This window comes from Phocoena sinus, chromosome 1 (assembly GCF_008692025.1).
Source record: "Phocoena sinus isolate mPhoSin1 chromosome 1, mPhoSin1.pri, whole genome shotgun sequence".
Classification (NCBI taxonomy): Eukaryota; Metazoa; Chordata; class Mammalia; order Artiodactyla; family Phocoenidae; genus Phocoena; species Phocoena sinus.
Window position 1 is genome coordinate 6500815 of NC_045763.1, and position 20060 is coordinate 6520874.

The window sequence follows — 20060 nt, forward strand, 5'->3', positions numbered from 1 at the left end:
CATACAATAAAAAATGAGACAAGAACCTGTGTGAGTCTCCAGCTTACACAGGTAAGCTACATATCACTTTAAATGAACATTCAGCAAAAACAGGTGTATAACCAAAACTAGTGAAAAGTAAACCTGCTTGGCTATTATGAACCCAAGAGCTAAACACTTAAAACTCAAAAGCTATTTGGTCAATTCCCTGAAACAATCTAACTTGTGCAATATGACAGCCATCTATCAAATAGTTAAATAAATATGGCATCACTGAAATAACAGACTACTGTGTATCCAGACAGAAATCCAACTCTGAGTGTCCAACACTTCACTTGGGCAACAGGAAGACATGTCCAGGCAGTTAATAAATGCATATGTAATATAAACATTTCACAATATAAGATGCTTTTGAAATATTACCATTGATCAGCTTCTTTGCCATTGGAATAGGGCATACTTTTGAAAATGAAAACAAAAACTCAAAGTCACTGTTCTTTAAAGAAAAAAAAGGTAAGCAAAAAAGGTGAGCATAGTTGTTGTCTAGTATATATATGGAGAGAGACACATGTATATGTCCCAATAGAGCTTTATGCAGCCTCTTACAACCACAACAAAGAATACGTTGCCTTTTATTGACCCTAGTTTGACGGTCTGAACAGCAACATTCTAAATTTTAGATATAATTTCTCAGCATCCTCCATGTAGAGGTTTTCACTCAAGCGGTACCCATCTGGCAATTATACTTAATGTACTTCTTTCTACTAACCTCCCTGAGCCAAGCATCTTTTATTTCTTTCTCAGTCCTTATAGTTTTAGATTATGTCCTGAGTGTCCTGTGCACAGACTACCTGATCGCCTAATAACCTTCTCTGTTTTTTCAAATCCTTAATAAAACACAGTCACATGATTGATACAAGATAAATATGAACACATGTACTCTTACAGAAGTTCTTCCATGGGCTGAGTTAAAACTACAGCCTATCAGAGACATAAACAAAGAATTCTTTCTGTTAAATTATTTTGACTCTATTGCTTTTCATTTAAAAAATAATTCTACCTGTGATATAGATCTTACCAAGACAGTTGAGAACTGGATGTGTCCATCTCATACCAGCAGTCTTACTAGAGATATTTCAGTGAGTGTTCCTGGGGTTTTATTAAGTGAACAAATTACTAATCAACAAACTTTCCATAATGTCCTAGGTGTTTTCAATAAGGTATGGAAGGCTTGACTGAATGGGCATGAGGGTACAATTCATAATAAGTTCAAAACACACACCAACTAAACATCTGTCTTTATCTTGCCCTCTCCAAACCCAAATTGTCTTACTTCTCCTTTTCTTAACAACAACAACAAAAAAGCAAACAATAAGCTGCTAAAGACACCAAAGACATTAAGTACAACTCCTCCCAAAGAGGTTTACTTACAGGACTTTGTGTCTTTTTTTTTCATCTTATCAGTATATGCCCAGAAATATACACAGACATACCCACGCACGTGAAAAAAGCCAAAGTTCTCACGGAGTGGGACCCAGTGACTCACTTACCTCGTCTCAGGGTTGTAGCCTAATATGTAGAAAAATGAATCCACTCGGGCTTTAAACTCTCTAGCAGCAAATATGTCAGAAAAATGGGAGATGTTGCACTTCCCTCTGAAAATAAATGAACAAAAAATGTTAGTAATGTCCTCAACAGCTTTGCAAACCATAATACTACTAGAAAAGCAGAGGTGGGGGAAGATGTAACTAAATCCATGGTATTCTAAGAACATGTAGAATATGGCTACAAACTGTTTAATTATCTGTTCAGAAAAACAGGAGTTCCCCCCCGCCAAAATAAGAAAATGTCCAATATTATATTTTTTTTGTTTCATGACTGCTTTAACCTACAACTTAACTGCTTTTGTCTCAGCCTTTTGGTCTTAGAATAAAATTAACTAAACCACAAAGACAAATTGAGGGCAGGATTGTGATGAAAGGATATTAAACTAGAAATGATGGGCAAAAATTTAAACCACAGTTACATTACTTTACAAAAAAAAAAAATACATCTAAAGTCTCTGTAAATCATCAAACCAAAATGGGCCTTTTCTTCCTGCTACCTTACGAAAAGGAGAATGTGTAACTGTTAAATATTTTTCTTCTGAGTGTGGAAGAAATAAACTGTCTTGGAAATTAAAACCTAGAGAAATTTTAATTTTAAATATATAGATGGGTTCTAACACACACTTCCCAAATTTTCAGGTAACATTAACTGACTAAGTTGGAAAACGCTTTCCCATGGAAATACTAGAGCAGTTAAGGTTTCCAGGTTCATCTACTAACAAAAGTTAAACCACAATATAGCTGAAAACTCTACAATACTACACAACTCCTTAAGCAGCATTTCCACGCACCAAATATAAATGTCATTTACATTATACCATGCAGTAGGACCCACCATCCCACTACACACACCTACATACATACAGGAGTGCTGAGAGAAATTCTAGGGTTCCAAAGGAGGCAGGGAGGTTTTCAGAATTTCAACTCCCTCAGCAGTTACAGGAAGCAACTTTAACATCAACTGGAAGCCAAAGGCTATGATTAGAGTAGATGGAATTGGAGGATCGAAGGCACATCAACAGAACCTGCAAGATGCTTCCAGGGATGTGACCTCCCACTGCGTGAGCAGGCATTCCATTCCCAGAAGGACTCCATGAGTTGGCACGTCAACAACACACACATGTGCTAATCGCCAAGGTGTTAGTGAAAGAAACTGAGGGATATCAACATGGGGATGGACATTCATTCACTTCCTAACAAATTAAAAAGCAATTAAAAATCCTCCTTTCCCACAGGGCTTAAGTAATCTGTGACCAAAGCCTCAGTACTGGGCAGAAGATAAGATGAGCCGAGACAATCTCCATTTTAAAAATTAAACAAAAATACTACTGATTTCTTAAAGTTCCTTTGGATACTACTGATTAGAAGATAATGTAGGGTTATTGAGCACTTAAAATATGGCTGGTATAAGTGAAATGAATTTTAAATTTTATTTAATCTCAATTAATGTATATTTAAATAGCCACATGTAGCCAGTGGCTACCATCTCAAACAGCACAGATTTATATAACAGTTCCATCATCGTGGCAAGTTCTATCGGAAGCACTGATTTGTAGGTGACACGATACAATTAAAGGAAAAAATGGACTAGGTATCAACTCTCCAGGCCCAGGACCTATCCTTCTAGTATTTAACTGGAACTAAAATGAGCTCCTGGAAAAGGATAGGCAGGTAAGACAACTTTTTAGATGAACAATGCACTCGCTCTGCAACTAATCACCCATCTATCAGAAATGATTCATCCCTGAAGCCTAGAAGAAATAAGTAAGTCCCTTTATCAGTTAACCAGAGATAAGTACATCTCTTACACCTATCTCATAAAAATATTACGAAGATCAAATGAAAAGTCTATGAAACGTTGTATACTGCTCCACGCTGTGCAAAATCAATTACTTCATCATTGTCCATTACTAAAGGAAAGCAATTCTTCCTTTATTATTCTTGGTTATTACTCAAATTTAAGTTTATCCTTAAACTTGAATAATTAATTAATTAAACATATAGAAACTCCTCTAACCCACAATTCTAAACACAAGCATTGGAAATCAGTTATGTTTAAGACAAGGTTTCCCAGTCTCAGCACTACTGGCATTTTAGACATCAATCCTTTGCTGTTGGCAGCTATCCTGTAGTTAGCAGCATCCCTGGCCTCTACCGCATAGCACCCACACACATCATTGTGACCATCAAAAGCACTGCCAAAATGTTCCCAGGGAAGGGCAACACAACTGGCTTAGCGAAAATCCAAACAGTAGGAAGAGAAGGCTACCATATGATAAACTACTATGAAGCTGTAATAAACGGGGTTTTATCTACCACTGTGTCCTCTATTTGATTATATGAAGGGTATTGATCTTTGTATGTTAATTTTATATCCTGCTACTCAACAAAATTTTTTAGCATTTGATAGAGCTTAATCACTGATTCTCCGAGGTCTTCCCAATATGCTAACTTTATTTGCAAATACACCTAGTTTCACTTTTTCTTTACCCTTTCTTAAGCCTCTAAGTTGCACCTCTAATACAATGAAAATGTGGAAAGTAGTGGAAATAAAGGACATCCTCACCTTGTTCCTGACCTTAGTGGAAAAGCCTCCCAGGTGTTCCCATTAAATGGCTTTAGAATAACCGTATCATAATCATCGCTTTGGAGACAGGTTTCTTCCTTAGACTTATTAACATGCTATTAGATGTTAACAGAGTCTTGAATAGTAAACCTACCTTGCATGCCTGGAATAAATCCCAGTTGGCCATAAGGCATTTTTGAATAAAATACTAGAATTTCTTAAAGCATTTGATTAATTAGATCTAATGTTTTTCCTCATTAATTTCTGCTTTTATCATTATTATTTCCTTCACTGTGCTCGCTTCTATTGTTGTTCATGACTGCTTTATTCATACTAGCCTAAATACAAACCAAATGTCCATCAACAAAGAAATGGGTAAGCAAAGTATTGTATAATTTACAATGAGATTACTACACAACAACATATAGAAAAGAGCTACTGATACATAACCCATCAAGAAAAATCTCAAAAATTAAATGTTGAGTAAAAGAAGCCAGACACAAAAAAACTACATACTGTATGATTCCATTTACATGAAGTTCTAGAACAGCAAAAAGGAATTTATGGTAGGAGAAATCAGAATAGTGGTTGTTTCTGGGTGGGAAGTTTAGAGAGAACAGGAGCTGAAGGGAACTTTCTGGGATGATGAGAATATCCCATGCCTTGTTTAGTGTCAAACAAATTTGCCAAAATTTATGGAAATGTAAACTTAAAATCTGAATTTTTCTGTATATTAAAAAAAAAAAAAAAAAAAAAAAAGCATTGGGAGAAAATAAAACACCAGTCACTAGCATGTAGCTGTGGCTCTTGGAAGTGTCTGTCCCTGCCGGGTAAGGAGCCCGCAGTAGCAAAGCAGAGTGGAAGACAGGGGTTGACAGGGGCCGGGAGGCTGACCGTGGCTGGTTCTGACTGGCTGCCATCCGTTCTGAAATATTTTTCATATCACCTCTTGCTGAAGTAGAAGTGTGTACATGTGTACCATTTTAAGCACTCAGCGTCTTTCTCCAAGGCTCTCTTTTCACCATGCTCTTGCTCAAAACAGTATATTATTTGACAGTGTTTGTGAAATGGAGGCAGAGAGACTGTTAAGAGAAAACTGCCATCATGTCCACCTTGCTGAAACAAGCTGCTTTCCCAGCTTCCTCCGGTTCTGCATTCCCCATATCTTCACTGTTACCAGAAATAAGACTAAAGACAGGGAAGCACCATGTCTTAGGGTCCTTTTATTCAGCAGTAACAAGGGCTTCCTGGAAAAGACTTGTTCAAGTAGTGCTTTGTTGTGACGCCCCCAGTTACGCCCTGGACACCGCACCATCTAGAGAGTCCTGTGCCTGGTGCGAGAAGGCCATCTGAAGGGGATGAAAAAGAGGAGAGAACCTCCTCAGGCAAGCAGAGAAATACAAATGGAAAACTGTGGCCCAGAAATTCATTCCCTTAAACTGTACCCATAATTGAGCGAGTCTTCATACACCCCGAGACATATGCGAACCTCAAAGAAACTCGTGAAGAGGAACACAAGCTCACAAAGACTGCTTACAGTAGCTTGTTTGTTTACAGCTATTACTGTCACTCTTACCCGGAAATAAGGGGAAAAAAGATTTTGAGACAGGTCAGCATCGTGTCTATTGTAAGCCATTTGATTAATGACAGGCATAGTATCTTTTCTTTTTTAAGTTTCTTTTCTATTTCTAGTTCTTGTTTCTCTCGCCCTCCTGTGGGTTATCTGAACATTTTTTTAGGATTTCATCTTGATTTATTTATAGTGTTCCGAGTGTTATCACTCCATAGTTTTCTAGCGACTGCTCTAAGTATAACAATATACAACATTACTTCCACTGAAGCCTCTCTGCCTCTCCACTTTTTAAATTTAATTTTCTTAAATGTTTGAGGAAAATTCTTAAACACTCCTCAAAGACACAAAAGTACATACAAAGAAATGGGAAAACACCCCCTATTCTTGGATAGGAAAACTCAACATAGCATTTCTCCAAACTTGATCTATAAATTCAAGGCAATCCTAATACAAACACCAGCTAGCTATTTTATGGAATAAAACAAGTTCTACTAATATTCATGTGAAAAAATCAAGCAACTAAAAAGGGGGGGAGCTAGCCCTATCAGACATTAAAACATACTATAAAGCCTCTATAATTAAGAGTGTAGTGCTAGCACATATCTAGACAATAGGAAATAGAATATCAAGTCCAGAATACATATGGAAAATAATACATGACAAAGGTGGCATCTCAAACCACTGAGGTAAAGACAGTAAATGGTACTGGGGCAGCTGGGTAGAATTTATCTTTATAAAGTGGTGTAGGGCAAGGCTTTCTAACTATGACTCAAAGTCCTGAGGGAATACTTGCAACAGGCATATTAAGAACTTTTAAAAAGTGAGAGACAAAAAGACAACAACCCAACAGAAAAGACATGAACAGACAATTCACAAAAATATAGACAAAAATATGCTCTAACTCACTGACAACCTACATGCATATACACAAGACAGCAGATGAAGAAACCACAGTACACCCACAAAACAGAGTACTACACAGCTATGAAGGAGAATGAGCTCTGAGGAGCAATTTCCAGAACATACCGCTAAGTGAAAAAAAGCAAAGCACAAAAGACTATCTATAGTATGCTACCCCTCACATAAGAAAGAAGAAGTTATAAGAAAATAGACATGTATTTGCTCATTTGTGAAAAGAAAATGCAAGAAGGATAAATTAAGAAGTGAAAGCATCAGTCATCTATAGCAGGTAGGGGGGCTGAAGACTGTATCTTCTTATAGCTCTGACCCTGTGAGCCACAGCAATAGTTCACAAACCCTTCCTTACCCAGAAAATAAACAGACAGTCCAAATCAACCAAGAGGAACCAAAAATAGAATGCAAAGTCTAAAAAATGAACCCAGCTATATTACAAATGAATAACAAAACCACACCTAAGGAGCTACGAAAAACAGAACTGACCTGAGCAACTTTAGGAAACAGGCTCTTGCCTATATACTATACATAAGACAAAAATGTAGTCAGTAAACGTGCTTCTCACAGGCACATGGGTTACAAATTCTGAAACTAAGTCATGTGTACCGTAGAATTGGATAAAAATAAGCAAATGAAAATATATTTTAGGGTGTCCCTGGTAGCGCAGTGGTTGAGAGTCCGCCTGCCGATGCAGGGGACACGGGTTCGTGCCCCGGTCCGGGAAGCTCCCACATGCCGCAGAGCGGCTGGGCCCGCGAGCCACGGCCACTGAGCCTGCGCTCTGCAACGGGAGAGGCCACAACAGCGAGAGGCCCGCGTACCGCAAAAAAATAAATAAATAAATAAATAAATAAATAAATATATATATATATATATATATATATATATATATATATATATATATATATATATATATTTTAAACAATAAGAACTGAGTTTTTCACTGTTGAAGAAAGAAGTTACCAGTAAAGAAAAGGGGAGGGGTACAATGAATCTCGTGGTTCTGCTCTGGGCCACGTGAGGACACAGGGAGAAGCCACTGGTCTGCACACCAGAAGGGGGCCCTCACCAGAACTCTGGCACCCTGATCTCGGACTTCTAGCCTCCAGAACTCTGAGAAAGAAACTTCTGTTGTTTATAAGTCACCCAGGCTATGGTCTTTTGCTTCCAGCAGCGGTAACCAAGTAAGGTATCCATGAAAGTCAAATAGGGTCTTCAGTTCAATGGTACTGTTCTAATGCTATTTCTTGTTCCTGACAACTGTACCGAAGTTACATAAGATGCTCACACAAACGAAGACTGGGAGATGGATACATGGAAACTCAGTACCTACAACTTTTCTATGTGCCCAAAAGTAGCTCCGAACAAAAGAATTTTTAAAAGACTATGACGTATTCAAGGGCAGAGAGAGCGTGTTCCTCAGTTAGGTGTTCCCAGCACCTACACGGCCCTTCCCCTAGGATGAGCAGCTCAATAATGTGTTAAATGATGAATGAATGAAGAAATAAGGGACTGACAAGTTATGGTGTCTAATGAAGTACTAAGCATGTATAGACAAAACAATAAAAATGCCGTAGGCCAGAGTTATTTCACATATAAAAAGAACTGTAGACTAAAGCCAGGAAATGAATCTTAAGTTGCAAAACTAAGAGCTCTGAGACTTCACGAAACCCCTTAGGGAACTTGCAGAAACTAAAGGAACTTTGTTAAGTTCTGAGGAATGGTTGGGGAATTGTACCAAGACGTAATTAACCTGTTTCAATCACTACACATATGTGACGCTAGCTGCCCGTAGCAAAGGAAGGAGATAAATTGATTTGGGATGGGAAAAGGGCAATTAGAAGCCCTAAAGACCTAGTTTAGGATTTCTTGGCCCTGGGCTTCTGGTAAATTCACTCTAGAACATACTCCTATTAATATGAATTCCTAGGTGAAATGATACCTTGTAACCTGTAACCTACCTTGCATATTTTTTTTCCCAATAGGAAGCAGATAATCAGAAGGCTGGAAAGTAGCCCTCAGGCCGACGGAAGCGTTAGGATCTCCTGTCTGCCCTGCACAGTCAATGCTTGAGAACTCACTGTTACAGCTGCACCATAAGCCCAAGTGTTGTCCAGGCCACATGTTCAGAGTCCAATCACAAAGCAATCGCTCTTGACCCTTCGATCATCAATGAAGTATTATCCTTAGGGTAAAAGTACTATCACAGCAAACAAACTGCAAGCTACAAACTAATGTGCCCGTTCTCAGAGCATCTACAAATGGCTCCCTGAGCTGAACACCCCCTCCCCATGCCTAAAGTGCTCTGAGTATCCAAACAATCCATCCTAGAGGCCACAGAGAAGTAAAATAAATGGATGCTAAGTCACTGTACCACCAATAACTTAATACAGAATTATATTTAATTTCACTTTTCCTTTTTTTCCTTTTATGCTTTTAAGAAACCAATTCAGACTCATGAGCACTACTCATACTACTGGGTGTGCGATACTCTCTCTGCAAGAGGCTTTTTCATGCTCTGTACCTTACTGGATATAAAACCAGTTCTGGGTTCTGTCACTTAATCATGTGACTTTAAATAAATTTGTTAAAAAGGTGGCACAAAGGTTAACAAACTTGACCTTGGTCACAAAACTATGTGGCAAAGCCAGGATTCAAACTGAAGTCTTCCAATTTCAATCTGGAGCCTTTTCTTTTATACCAGCATCAGCCAAAAATACTTAACCTGGGAACAAGGACAACTCAAAAATACTCCACTCAAGATACTAACACAGTATTACTATATGGTTACTGATAAACGTAACGAAGAAAAGAAAATAAACAGTTGTAGAAGCTTAGCTTGAAAGGCAGGAATGAGGGGCAGCCAAAGCAAGAATTCAAAAACAGCAGCAGAGCAGTAATGCTGGACCCTCAACACAGACATCCACAACCATGAAGATCCCACCACCTCTTCTCGGAATAACTTTGGTTTGGGTAGGGAAATGCTACAATCTCAATTTACACAGAGAGGCTGCCGAGGAGTTCTGTTTTCCTTTTGATTCATGATGGCTAAAGGACAAAGCTCTCTCTTCCTTTATAGCCCAACCCTAGCCCAACCGGCTTGAAAGAGAAAGTTATACACGGGTCTCCTCCTGAGTGAATGGAATGGCAAGAGCCCCTCGGAGTGCTGTGAGCCGAAAGAATCCACACCACTGAGCACTTTGATCTCTGAGAAGAATGGTGCTAAGCACTAACACTGTCTTCTTCTTTCTTTTTTGTCCTCCATGTTTTTTTCAGTACATTCATTTGATCCTCTTTCATGTGCCTACGGCCTATTTTATTTGTCCTCTTTCAAACCTGAACTTATTTTTGGCAGTACGACTTTATATCTGTGGAGAAAGAAAAAAATCCTTTCTTGGATAAATGGTGAAGGAAAAAGTGGGAAGAAAAATGAAAGCCTAACCCCCACCCCCATACTTTAAAATTACAGTAATCTTGCTTTAGTGAAGAGGAAAGGAATAAATAGAGATTCCGGGGGGCACGGCTACTCAATTCTGCTTTTATCAGAGATGATCTTACAGTGAGCACTCTGAGAACCAGGCGAGATTACTAAGCAACAGCAAGAACCCCCCAGATGAGCCCCAGATGCAAGCAAACGTCAACACACCCATAAGGATTACTGAGCAGCTACTAGGCCAGACCACCAGTAACCATGTGGTCACATTCATCTGGTGTCTTTGAAAAAAACCCAACTGTCAAGTCACACAAGAGATGCTCTATTTGAAGCTGACAAAGTCAAATTTAAGAAGACAGCTTTATAAAATCACTGTATGACCACTTTAAAGAAAATACCACAGGAGAAAAAAACTAATCAATAAGGGTTCTGGTCACATACACAGGAAAGGAAGATCACCACTTTAGCACTCCAGCTCTTTGGTGGTCAGTGAAGAGACAGTGACCTGTACAGTTACAGAAGACACCTGACTGTAAACCTAGCGAAAGTAAATTCATCCGGGTCCAGCTAGAATTACCTGGGACAACCCATTCTAAAAATGCTATAGTATAAAATGACTCTACAAACTGAAACAGTCTCTGATCAATATTCAAATACATTCACTCTAAGCAAATATATCAAAATATGTTGATGACCAGAGTTACGTATCTCACATATTTACTTAACTTCAACTCTAAATTGCTTAAAAATCATTCGCCTCAATCAATGAAATAAGATGGGGGGTGGGGGAGCATGCAAAGCAGATAAGAAATAATCCCAGGACCAAGTCAATTGTCTTAGCTAACAATTTAATGGTTCCATCAATCTATCCAACCTGCCATTAACTTGCTTTGTTGAGCATGCAAGTTTAAGACTGGAAAGCCACCGCCAAGAAGACATGAAAAGCTTGGGGGAATTTTGTTAGAAGTTTATAAAACACTACAGGAATTCTCTAAATGTATCTGAAGTCCGGTAGGAAGCCAAATCTAACCACACACGCGCCCTCCCTCACAGCGGGGCCTGGCGGACTGCAGTCTGCAACAAGCCAAATCTGGCCTGCCACCTGCTCTTGCACAGCCTGACAACTAAGAATGGTCTTTCCATTTTTAAATGGCTAAAAAATAAATCAAAAGAAGAGTCATATCTCCTGACGTGTGGAAATTACATGAAATTCAAATTTCAGTGTCCTCAAGTAAAGTTCCATTGGCGCACTGCCACCTCATTTATTTACATGTTGCTCGTGGCTTTTGTACTACAATGGCTGAGCTGAATAGTTGCAACAGAGACCATGAAAAATTATCTGGCCTAAAAAGTTTGCCAAAACCTGCCCTATATTAAAAGTTGCTACTAATTTGCCTTCAAATAACTGGCTTTAGCAATGTAGCTTTGCACAAGAGACTCCAGATGGTTTTACTGAATACCATCTGAGCAGTGTAATAGAGAAATTATTGTATCTCATTGTAGTTAAGCTAAAAGCCACTAAATCCCTATGACTCCCCCCCCCCCCACCCCCGCTGCGTTGGGTCTACGTTGCTGCACATAGACTTTCTCTAGTTGCGGCGAGCGGGGGCTACTCTTCCTTGCAGTGCACGGGCTTCTCACTGTGGTGGCTTCTCTTGTTGCGAAGCAGGGTTCTAAGGCATGCAGGCTTCAGAAGTTGTGGCACAGGGGCTCAGTAGCTGTGGCTCGCGGGTTCTAGAGAGCAGGCTCAGTAGTTGTGGTGCGTGCACGGGCTCAGTTGCTGCATGGCATGTGGGATCTTCCGGGACCAGGTATCGAACCTGTGTCCCCTGCATTGGCAGGCGGATTCTTAACCACTGCGCCACCAGGGAAGTCCCCCTATGACTTTTTTTTAAACCATGTTCTTTAACAGAGAAAGTGGTTCTTTCACCATTTTGTTATCTTCAGTGGGGAAAAAGGTATAATAAAATCACTTGTCCTTACTTCCTTTACCACCTAAGAAGCCCCAATTCTTCCCCTCATGAACAAAATATACCACAGTAAATAGGTATCTTTTTCTTGAAAGGGACAGAAACTACCAGAGGGTGTGAAGCAGAGGCTCACGGTCACTTTTTGGCATTATTACCTAAGACATTAAGGCTAGCAGCAATGTTACCTAAGAATAAAATCTTCTGTATGTTTTCCCTACTCCCAGGCTTTTTAGTAGTAAACTCTTCATACACACAGAAATTTAAAAGTATAGAGGGCAATGAAAATTCGTATAAACTTTGCCTAGATTCTCCTACAATTACATGCTGCCATATTTGTTTCATCCATTTTTTAAAATCTATCTTGGCAGTGACTGAATCTTCAGGAAATAATCTGTATAACACCCCACCCTAAATACTGTAGCAAAGAATTTTCAAGGAAAATTAAAATTAAAATACAAAACTCTAGAGAGGTTTTAAAAGAAAGAAGAAAGAAAAAGAAAAAAGTGGTTTTTCCCTCTCACACAGGTTAGTGAAGACAGAGGCAACCTCTGACACCCCAACAATCCACAAAATTAACACCAGAGTGTCAGTTTGCTGAGACCACAGGGGTAGTGTGATTGATATTACGATTATCAGATGAGATCTAGGCAGCTTAGACTCTCTACCTACAGTGGCCTATGACTTCTCCTTCACAGAAGGACCACACATCTCTGGCGCTTACCTAAGGGCAGCAGCGTGGTAAGTGTCAACGTAATCAGAAATGAAGAGCTCTCGGTTCTTGATAACTGGGTCTGTTATGACAAGTTCTCTTCCAGAGTCTGTCACACACACACACAAAAAAAAAGTTAATTAGGAGGATATTATAATTGAGTTTCCAGAAAGGATTAGGAAAATTTCACAAAATTTTTCTTTCAGGATCACTTCCCACTATAAAAGGCACAATAAATAACCAGGCCTGTCAGCAAAACAGAGAAGAGGAATAACATACAGCAGGAATAACAGGAGCAAGTGTCCTGTGGGATGTGTTTCTGCCCTTTATTAAGTCCCCTCAGTTTGCTGAAATGTATTAAGCAGAAAATGAAAAAAGAAGGAAAAAGAAAACAAGTATCACATTTTAGCAACTTGTAAACTACTAAAATTTTCAGTGATCCTGTGCATCTGGTATTTTATTGCTAAATATTCCAGGATGGAGTGAAATCACACTGTTTCAAGTTGAAAAGAATAACCAAGTTATTTTTAATAAAGAACCATCATTTACCTGTTTTAACAGAAATTTAATAGTTTCAAAAAAAGAAAATACTGGTAAAATATAAAAAAACATTATTCTTCAAAACTGTTTTCACATTACTTGCATTCATAGGCCTGACTTCCACTGTGAACTTTATTAATTAAAAGAAAAAGAAAGAAAGAAAGAAAACTGTTTATGACTACTGGTTTGTTGACTCAAAACCTGTCACCAAAGGCAGTGTGAAGGAGTGAGACAAGCACAGTCACCCGGGCCAGAGAGAGCTGGATCACTGCCCCGGGGTCTCCACTCAGAAGACAAATAGCCTTGGCAACTCCTTTAGCATCTCTAAGCCTCGATTTCCTGTTCTGGAAGTGGGGAGTGACAACCCCGAACTCATATAATTAATGGGTAACAAATGTGAATCAGCTAGAATGAGGCCTAGCACCTCAAAAAAAAAAAAAATCAATAAAAAGAAGCTATTAGACATCTGAACAAACGTAATATACACTTTATGTACATATCTCACGTGTCAATAAAGTTATTGGGTAGAAACTACAATGCCAGAGGAAGAAAAAATTAAAAGATGCTCTGAACTACCTTCCTATTGTTCTAAAAGTCAATACTCAAGCTAAATTTCAAAATATTCAGGAAAGCTTTGCTTTGAAAACTGAAGTTCACAACCCTGAAGTTCAACAATACAGATCATTAAAAAGAAACAAAATACAATTCTATAGGGCTTTCAGTGTCATTAGTTCAGCATTAGGTGAGAAAAAGGAGTAAAAAGATGAAGCTACTTTTATTTCCGAAGAAGATCACTACTCCTGGTTTAAGGGAAAGATGCTACTAGCACATGATCAGGTTGTTTCTCTTTTAAGGCAGAAATAATGAAAGAACTCAGCAAAAAAAAAAGAACATTCCAGTAATGTCTATTGATAAAAAGCTTTTTCAGTGAAAACTTTTCATAGTGGTTATCTCCATTTAATGAATGTTTTTACAAAGAACTTTGCCCAAAGCTAAGAAAGTGTAAGAATCAAACCAGAAGGACATATTTACCATTTTCATTATGTCGATCCTGAACCAAATGCTGATACACAGAATCTGGAACTTCAGATTGACGGTAGTACCATTTGACGTTCATGAGTAGGTGGTCCCTCTTACTCTGAAAAGGAAAATCTAACAGCATTAGGAACAGGATTTCGGGTGCCCACAGGTGCATACCATACCCATGATCAAAAGCCCCGGAAACAGGTGGACAGGCAGAGAAGGAGACACACAATTACTACCAGGACCACAAAAATACATTAGTCAATTATGAGGTCAATTTTCATTTTTTGAAAAATCCCAGCCACAACACCTCTCTGACTCTATCCCTCAAACTTGCTTATTTCAGGAAACAAAGGAAACCAAACCTGAATCTATAAATCTCCCCAGTTTGATTAACTAATTCATTCGATATATTTTTTATTTAGCATTAATTACTCAGTACACTACATGAATACATCCTTCCATCTGAAGCTTCAGTGGTGTTGGCAGATATTTAGAAACTGTTTCAGCACACTGTCAAGGCCATTAAGGGCAATGAGTTTTTCCTGCTACTTTACTGCCACTTATGCTCTATGGCAAACTAACACGGCAAACTATGGGTGGTGAGGAAGGTACTATGAGTCCATGGAGCAGGGATCCTGTCTCATTTATCTCTGAATTTCCCAAGAAGAGAACACCTTGGACATGGATATGAATAATAGTGTTCTATGATGGTCAGGGTCCCATAAATGTTTGTGAGACACTTAACCATCTTATCCCTAAAAGTTAATTTTGTTCCTAGTTCATTCAAAGAATAAAGAATCAAATACTGCCTTTCCATTTGAAGGCTGTGGGGCTAGGGCTTGAGGGGACCATCTCTGTGTACCTGGTCATGAAGCATCTCAATGTGGCAGTGCACTAAGGCTTCCCGGGGCCTCAGAAAATACTTTCCGACCCAGCTGAGGGCCGTAAGGGACTTCCCCCAAGGTGAGTGAAATACCACTCCTCTTAGCAGCAGCTTCTACCTTCTCATCACAAGTCAGTGGGTCAGAAATGCACGAGAGCTAAAATTCGAGAAACACCTCATGTTCATACGGGAGATGGCCAAATCCTAAAGTATGTCAAAGGAGCCTTCTCTAATGAAGTAAGATGCTTGATGCTTACATGAGAGGCTGCACAAAGCCTTCACTAAAAGACCAGGAAGGCTCAAAAATATTTTTGCTAAAATATGTAAGCCATTCAAAGAACCAGAAAGAAAGCAACTGCCAAAGGTCTTGACTGAACTCAAACGTGAAGAAGCGCTATTCCAAAGTGAATTCCATACACACTGAGATTCTTACTTTTGCAATTAACTGTCAAATATAGGGCATCATTACTGGTTTGAATAAAAGAGACTGCATACAAAGAATAATCCTACAAAATAGGTACTTTTTAGTTTTTATCAATTTTTCACTTTTATATTCTACACTGCTTATGCTGAGGGTGGGAAAAAGAGGACAAATCAGTACGCTGCATAAAAAGAATACACTTTATATATAGTGTAGGAGTTTACAGACAGAGCAATTACTTCCGGCAAGGGATTATAGAGGAAGGAACATCTGACCTGGGAAAAAATGGGAAATATTACAATGAAATTTTTTCTAGGCAAAGGAGGAGACCTGAGAAATACACAAAGATAGAGAAAGTTCAAGACATATATAAGACACATGCAAGTGGTCCATCTGCATGCAGCACAGGAAAACATTCTGCATGATGGTGAGGGGAACCTGAATCCTAGCTGGAGTTTGGCCTTTAGTGGCTTTTTAACTCTCTGGGACAAATGGGGTCTTCTATCTGCACTGCTGACCAAAGCCACAGGCACTGAGGTGCAAAACCCCAGGCCGAGGGAGAGCAGCTAAAGGGCTACAGTATCTTCCTGAGGCAGGATGATAAAGAGCAGACCAGGTTGAGCGCACTCATCAGGGAAAGAAGGCGACACCCCAGGGGAGGGGCAGGGCCTGTTTGGCAGTACTCAGGGATAAACCCGGTTAAGTAAATACACTGTCCAATACAGGGCTTCTCAACCTAAAAACTACTGACATTTGGTCCAGATGAGTCTGTTGCGGGGGCCTACCCAGCGCACTGTTTGTTAGATGCACAGCACCATCCCTGGCCTTCAACCACTAATGCCAGCAACACTCCTCCCTCATTGTGACAACCAGAAACGTCTTCGAATACTGCCAAATGTCCCCTTCGGGTGCGAAACGCTCCCAGGTGAAGCCCAATGGTCTAACAGCTTCCTTTTTAAGGAAAGCTAAACCAGAATGGTAAGACTAAACTCTAATTCAAGCACTACTGGGCTGGGCTGGTAAGTACAGGAAAGTCGGTCATGGTCCAAATCCCAACTCCATCACCTCCCTGTTACATGACTCTGAGCACATTACTAAGATTCTCTGAGTCTACCCTTTTCTGTAAAACAGGATTATCAAAGCCTACCTAAAAGGACTCATGAAAAAACTGAAAAGATGGAAAAGCATCTGTAACTGAGCAGGAACTCAAAAGACTATTGCTTTCTGTTAGTAGGTGACTCTAACCAGTGTTTCACAGAAAACTTCAAGAACTTTGCTAAGAATTGTAGGAGTGCTATCTTCTCCAGAATATGGTTTCTTTCAGGAGATGATAGTGATGTCTAGTCACTGAGCTATTAATGGATGCTTCAACACTCACAGCACAAAGGAATTCAGATCTACTAGCAGTCCTAGCAACAGTGTTCTAAAATTTATACTTTTATGTACTTCTGTAACACATCTAAGATGTATGAATACCAAATGACCAAAGATACTATGAAAAAAGAAAATTACAGGCCAATATCTTTGATTCATAGAGATGCAGAAATTCTCAACAAAATATTAGCCAACCAAATCCAACAACACATAAAAAAGATCATACACCAGGACCGAGCTGGATTCATCCCAAGTTCACAAAGATGGCTCAACATACGCAAATCAATCAATGTGATACACCACATTAACAAAAGAAAAGAGGAAAACCACGTGATCATCTCAACAGATGCAGAAAAAGCGTAAGATGTATGAAAATGTGAAGGGCAACAGAAATAACCTTTAAAGGTACTATAATCACACAATGTCTATTTTTCAGAACCAAGCCAGTGATTCAGGTGACAGTTTGAGGTATAATACCTATGTTATCTTCTGACCCAGGCACATTTAATGATTCCACCCACACAAAATTACCACTCTAGTTTGTTTGTACCTAGATTTACCACTCCTAAGCCTTTACAAAGGGAGTTGAAAGCCTACTGGATTTCCTAATGCAATACTACCCAACAACCAGGGGGTGGCGGCATTGTGCTTAAAAAAAAAAAAAAAAAAAAAAAAAAGCCTCCAGATTCTGAATCCCACACATGGCAAAGGCAGGCAGGCTCAATGTAAACAAAAGTTCTGAACGAATGTAAGTAGCTCTAATGGACACAATCTTCCCAAATAGGCCAGGAATTTAGTTAAAGATTAAACGTCTATAAAGGGAGGCACCGTGTTGTTTCAGAGGCACTAGCCTAAAATCAGGTAATCTAGGATTTTGGTGCTGTCCACAATCACTAGTTAGCTGGGGGTGACCTTAGTGAAGTCACCCAGCCGTCTGACAAAGTGAGGGACAGAACAAGACGATTTCTATGGTTTGGTTCCATCTTACATGCCTATGTTTAGATTTCTTCCCCAGACTTAACCAAGTAGATAAAATAGGATTGGGAGAGCACCCTTATGTTTTCTCTGTATCACACAATGGCATTAGCTCACATTACCATCCTAAGGAGTTTCAGGAACTAAAACGTCATCTTCCATGGAAGCCGCCTACTACGCGCTAAGGAACAGCAAAAGGGAGCAGAGGGCACCCCCTCTCCCGGTACTCGCTCCCTCAGCCATCAATCATGGGAAATCTTCATCTTCTTTACACTTTTCACTAGGCTAAGAATTCTGCTCAAAATCACAGAAAATTAAAGGCAGACATGAACTTAGAGATCATCTCATTCAACCCAAACCATCTGGGTTTGGGGCCAATTACCTCTCCAAGCCTCAATTTTCTCATATATAAAATGAGGAAAAATAATAGTCTATATATACTTCGTTAGGTCATGAGGATTAAATAAATGAATATTAAGTAGAGTGGACTGGCTCTCAATAAATGCTGGATAGTACTATCACTGTTTTACAGATGAAGAGAGGAGTTAAGCTATATCAAGAGGCTGGTTATAAATCCTGATTTTCTCAGATCCAAAATTATGCTCATAAAAGCAATACAAAAGTAAATCCAGTAGCAAATTAGAGGGAAAGTTTCTTCACTTTCGCAACAATTCAAGAAGCGTGTCAAGTATTTCTAACAAATATGCCTCATTATTGACTAGTGATATAATTGGACAACTGCATAATGGTCAAAGTGGTTATAAATGACACATTTTAAACACAATGTTGAATGAAGAAGGAAGCGGTGAAAAAGCTTCCCATGTGAAGGCATCCTGGGGTATATTTCTGAACACAGAGAACAGCCCAGTGGGAAGTAAATATTTCCCACCATTTTTTCTTTAAGGAGAGAGAGATTGATTTGACTGCGTCCAGGTGGTAAGATGCACCAGCATTAAGAGAAAACCACCAAACCAATCTGCTTACAGTAAGGTTTCACAGGCCCTGTGCAAAAAAGGAGAGGCGCTGATTCTGGGTTGAATTATGGATTTGTCCATATCCCTGGCCCAGATTTCTTGAAATAAGGGATGAACGTAAATTTAGGGAAATAAAGAGTCTAACAGAGGACAAATCCCATCACCACCTGGGTTTAGAAAAGACAGCTTAATGGTAGGTGTTCAGCAGCAGAATAGGGAGGATTTCCAGATATTTGCATGTCAGGCAATAGGTTGAGAAATAATGAATTAAAAAGTCAAAACTGAAATTAAACATTGAGAATAAGATAACTGAGAAAGGCAGACTAGAGGGAAAGGGAGGCAACAGAGACCAGAAAGGAAAACAGGAGGCTGCTGCTGAGGGACACCGGTTCACTCCGCCAAGAGCGCACACCTCAACTACCCCAAGTACAAATACACAAGATCCAAGGCTGAGAAGTCAACTTCCCTTCCCAGAGATCTTTCATGATTATTAATATGGTACTTTCATTGATTTTAAATAGCCAATCTGTGTCCTTCCTAGGACCAGTCTTAATTATCTTCCTCTGGGGAAACATTTTTACACAATATAAAAAAAATAAAAGAAGTGCAGGGGTGCGGAGGTGGTGGTGGTGAGGACAGGAGTTCATTAATGGCCAAGCAGACAAGTGCGGAGATCACCTTTTCAATGGTCTTTATTCCCAACCAGAATGGGGACAACAGTAATTGTATACTCAACCTGCATCACAGAAGAAGGACCTTCTCTGCTCTACCAATCATCCACCAGGCCTTGCCAGGCTACCAGGGCTCCCAAAGCCCTCCAAACAGTCCCCCCACTGTTATCAAACGTGACAGAAGGATCGGGGCCAAAGACAACCCAACTAGGATATGAAGGTGGATATCATCACATGAACAATTCTGCAAAGTCAAAATAATCTGCTAGAGATAACACAGAACTTCCTTCAAATTCGTAACTGCTTAGTTCTTGGGAGCACACATTTCAAATAATGGAAGATCTAGATTCAGAGTCAGGTGAAATCAGACCAAAATTCTTGTTGTATAAAGCCAAAATGGCCAGTCAGGTTTTTCCAGAAATTTGGGAAATAGAAATAGCTAAC

General features: G+C 39.4%; 1 protein-coding gene across 3 annotated transcripts in view; it reads right to left on the reverse strand.

Moving 5' to 3' along the window:
• The window catches only part of RERE (arginine-glutamic acid dipeptide repeats), a 429896-nt gene that overhangs the window by 158054 nt on the left and 251782 nt on the right, over positions 1-20060 (reverse strand). For all 3 annotated transcript variants that reach the window (XM_032610681.1, XM_032610678.1, XM_032610670.1), the window contains 3 exons: positions 14325-14430; positions 12765-12861; positions 1530-1634 (listed from right to left, as the gene is read on the reverse strand). In XM_032610681.1, coding sequence (XP_032466572.1) covers positions 1530-1634; positions 12765-12861; positions 14325-14430 — 308 coding nt within the window. The remainder of the gene's footprint in view (positions 1-1529; positions 1635-12764; positions 12862-14324; positions 14431-20060) is intronic.